Below are 4,571 nucleotides of genomic sequence, written 5' to 3'. Positions count from 1 at the left end.
GCCTATAACCCTAACCATACACACACACCGCAGCCTATATCCCTAACCATACGCACTCACCCCACAGCCTATAACCCTAACCATACACACACACCCCACAGCCTATAACCCTAACCATACACACACACCCCGCAGCCTATAACCCTAACCATACACACACACACACACACACACACCTCACAGCCTATAACCCTAACCTTACACACACACCCCACAGCCTATAACCCTAACCATACACACACCCCACAGCCTATAACCCTAACCATACACACACATCCCACAGCCTATAACCCTAACCATACACACACATCCCACAGCCAATAACCCTAACCATACACACACACCCCACAGCAGCCTATAACCCTAACCACACATACACACCCTGTAGCCTATAACCCTAACCATACACCCTGCAGCCTATAACTCTAACCATAGACACACCCCACAGCCTATAACCCTAACCACACATACACACACACCACAGCCTATAACCCTAACCATACACACTGCAGCCTATAACACTAACCATACACATTGCAGCCTATAACCCTAACCATACACACTGCAGCCTATAACCATAACCATACACACACACACATACGCGTTTACCATGCGGGGACCCCATGCCTGCCTCACGGGGACCTGTGCCAGAATTACCTCACGGGGACGCTTGCCTCGCGGGGACCCCTGCAAGAAATACCTCACGGGGACGCATGCCTAGCGGGGACCCGTGCGAGAATTACCTCACGGGGACCCTTGCCTCGCGGGGACCCTTGCAATAAATACCTCACGGGGACGCATGCCTAGCGGGGACCCGTGCGAGAATTACCTCCCGGGGACCCTTGCCTCGCGGGGACCCTTGCAATAAGTACCTCACGGGGACACCATTTTTTCAACCTCCAATAACTAGGCCCCACAAGTTCGGGATGACTGATATTCATGGAGTTTATTAAACGGACCAAAAAAAACATATTCAAGCCACATTCTTTCTCATTAAAGATATCCTGTTCTTAACATAAAACTTGACCGTCATCCAGGTTCGAGAGGCCAGCGCTTGTGGTTCCGCCTGAAGGCAAGCTTCACAATCTTTCTTCCCGGGCAACTTGGAAGAGATAATGAACTGCATCAGATGGCGTTCGACAGCCTGCACCTCTGCCGGTGTCCATGGTTTCTTAATGTAAACCCGAACCTGACCTGTGTGCAAGATAAAAAGGTCAGTCACCCCGCAAAAATGCACCAAGGATTACCTCCTCAGAGGGACAGTTTTCACCCACCTGTCGGAGCCTCCACTTGCTCCACCACCGTGCTGCCCTCTTCCTTCTCCAGCTCCTCCGCTGATTCCTCACTCGTTACCAGGATAGGTTCTGTAAAAAGAAAAGGGAAAGATAAGACAGTCACCACAGCCCACTGATACGGTGGGTACCATTTTGGACCGGCCCGGACACACATACCGATGCACCAAGGATTACCTCCTCAGAGGGACAGTTTTCACCCACCTGTCGGAGCCTCCACTTGCTCCACCACCGTGCTGCCCTCTTCCTTCTCCAGCTCCTCCGCTGATTCCTCACTCGTTACCAGGATAGGTTCTGTAAAAAGAAAAGGGAAAGATAAGACAGTCACCACAGCCCACTGAGATACGGTGGGTACAATTTTGGACCGGCCCGGACACACATACCGTCTGGATCTATGGAGATTTCATCCAGACTTTGTCCCTGGAATTCGGCCAATCTCCCCTGCTCAAGGGCCATGAAGAGCTTGCTCAACTTTGCCAGTTGGAGCGTGCCTTCTGGAAGTCGGTAGTATTGCCGGTGCACCCGAATGTCATGCCCAAGGAAATCGGCCAGCGTATCCATTTCTGTATCGCTCAGGTTGAGAACCCTGGAAAGGGTGGCCACATGCTTCCGGAGGCGGGTAGATGATAATGCTTCGGGGTGCTTGGCACCGCACTGCCGGGCAAAAAGTCGAATGCAGTCACATCCCCTGAAGTGGGTTAAGGCCGACGGCCTGGCAAACATGTATACATTGCTGGGGCTGACCCCGCATTCTGCCCGCTTCTCACTCAGTAGCTCCATGGATCTTTTCATACACGGGGATAACAGGATGGGAACTTTCCTGCCTCTTTTGCCAGGTATCTCGATTCGAGAGAAGTGACGGCAGAGAGCCTTCTCCAGCTCAGACAGGGTCTGGACCACATCGCCTTGTAGATTTTCTCTTTGCCGGGATTCAAACACCGAGAGCCGCATCTTTGAAACCTCACCCTCCCTTCTGCGGTTGAAGAGGATCAGCTGTGTGAGCGTGACCTTGGCCAACATCGACCACTGTTTTGCGGAACTTTGGGTGGACAACCCATCAATGCACTCCCTCTGACAGTCTGAAAGGAACAGGTTCAGCCGCTTCACATCATCCGTGAAGGGTAGGAGGAGCGGGGCATTAAATTTATTTTCACGCAGGGTCTTTAGGGCGGCAGTCGAAATCAGTTCACTCCATCTCGCCTCATACAGTTTCTGGAAGCTTTTAGCACTCTCCACGGTAGAAGGGCTGCCGTCCATCAGGGCTTGACACTCCACAATGGCGGATATTTTTTGCAAGCTGTGGCCCATCTTCAGGGCGAGCGATGGGACCCGGTAGGTATTCATTTTTTCATCGTAGCCGGCCAGGCTTCTGATGACATGCACAAGATGCATGAAGTTGGGTGGGCTAATACAATCTGCTAGAGTCCGCAACGGTGAAATTATCTTTGCATGCAGCAAGAGCCGACCAACCTCCCGGAGCTTCTGGCGATCGTATCCGTGTTTGCCAACATCAGACCCCAGCCGGTTGTAGAGGTGCTGCCCGAACTGCATGATGCAGCGGTCGGCCTTTATCACATTTACGACCTCACCAGATTTCATTTCAGATAATAACTTCCAGAGGCCAAGGCCAACGCCATCCGGAACAGGTATATTATTACTGGACAAATCCCGCACCCTGGTCTTGCTGGGATTGGGGTGGACACCCCTACTTTTTTGCCGGCACCGCTTCACATGTCGCCACAAATTCCTCTTGGAGAAAAGGCCATGGCAGTATTCACAATGGGTAAAATTTTTGGGATCAGCTGCCTGAGGAGGCTGCTTTCTTGGTTTTAGGTCGCCACGGCCCTCACGCAGCACAGTCAAATTGTGAGCATAATTTCCACGGTTCCGAATCAGGCCCAGCTGCACTGACCTTTCCCTCGATCGCTTTGGAAGGCTGAGAGCCCGTGATACCTCACGTTCGCTGCCGTGTACAGCTTCCAGATGCCTTGCCAATTTTGAGTACGGCCTCTCGCAAAACAGGCAAAAATTCTTTGTGCGGTAGCCTCTCGATCCATCCGATTTTCGGGTAATGACATGGGCCGACACAGCGGGCGCAGCACGGCTGAACGCTCCATCCAGCGGTGGGGGAGACGCAGCCTCTTCCGACAGGCTGCTACCGTGAAAAGGTGTACCATCCCCGCTGCAGTCTTCCGAACTACTTTCCTCAGAAATGCCCGGTAGGAAGACATCTCCGCTGCTGTCGGTTTCAGAGTCTTCAATACTGCTTTCTGTTTTAGCACCAGTCTGGATCACTTGCGCCATCTTGATTCCTGACAAGCCAGTGTTTCCACGCGCGGTTTTTAAAATACACAGATTGCGTTTGATTGCTCCACGTACACACCCATCCGGGAAGCTGCAAAGTGAATACACATTCTCTGCACTGATTACACAGCCGTGGAAGGAAGAAGGCCTGCCTCTCCCTCCTCCAACAACAGCTGATGTCGGATTCACCGGTGAGCCTCCCGGGACCCGAGTCGACTGGACCTGTGCCGACCGTGATCGGAGCAGATGTCGGATTCACCTGTGTGCCTCCAGGGACCCGAGTCGGCTGAACTTGTGCCGGCCGTGATCGGAGCGGATGTCGGTTTCACCGGTGAGCCTCCCGGGACCCGAGTCGACTGGACCTGTGCCGGCCGTGATCGGAGCGGATGTCGGATTCACCTGTGTGCCTCCAGGGACCCGAGTCGGCTGAACTTGTGCCGGCCGTGATCGGAGCGGATGTCGGTTTCACCGGTGAGCCTCCCGGGACCCGAGTCGACTGGACCTGTGCCGACCGTGATCGGAGCAGATGTCGGATTCACCTGTGTGCCTCCAGGGACCCGAGTCGGCTGAACTTGTGCCGGCCGTGATCGGAGCGGATGTCGGTTTCACCGGTGAGCCTCCCGGGACCCGAGTCGACTGGACCTGTGCCGGCCGTGATCGGAGCGGATGTCGGATTCACCTGTGTGCCTCCAGGGACCCGAGTCGGCTGAACTTGTGCCGGCCGTGATCGGAGCGGATGTCGGTTTCACCGGTGAGCCTCCCGGGACCCGAGTCGACTGGACCTGTGCCGACCGTGATCGGAGCGGATGTCAGATTCACCTGTGTGCCTCCCGGGACCCGAGTCGACTGAACCTGTGCCGACCGTGATAAGAGCGGATGTGGCTTCCACCTGCGAGCCTCCAGGGACCCGTGTCGGCGGGACCTGTGCCGACCGTGATCCCTGCGGGTGCGGGTTCCCCTGTGACCCCCCGGTAC

General features: G+C 54.7%; 1 protein-coding gene across 1 annotated transcript; it reads right to left on the bottom strand.

Moving 5' to 3' along the window:
* Positions 1 to 927: 927 nt before the first annotated feature.
* Positions 928 to 2,769, bottom strand: LOC146049665 (uncharacterized). Its single transcript, XM_083166225.1, has 3 exons — positions 1,497 to 2,769; positions 1,275 to 1,364; positions 928 to 1,194 (listed from the first exon to the last, which is right to left on the bottom strand). Exon 1 carries the CDS (start codon positions 2,682 to 2,684, stop codon positions 1,617 to 1,619), a length of 1,068 nt encoding a protein of 355 aa, XP_083022351.1. The 5' UTR covers positions 2,685 to 2,769; the 3' UTR covers positions 928 to 1,194; positions 1,275 to 1,364; positions 1,497 to 1,616.
* Between the last annotated feature and the right edge of the window lie 1,802 nt (positions 2,770 to 4,571).

This window comes from Crinia signifera, chromosome 12 (genome assembly GCF_055691185.1).
Source record: "Crinia signifera chromosome 12, ASM5569118v1, whole genome shotgun sequence".
Lineage (NCBI taxonomy): Eukaryota > Metazoa > Chordata > Amphibia > Anura > Myobatrachidae > Crinia > Crinia signifera.
Note: the sequence above shows the minus strand (reverse complement) of the source record. Positions and strands in the feature narration are given on the sequence as shown.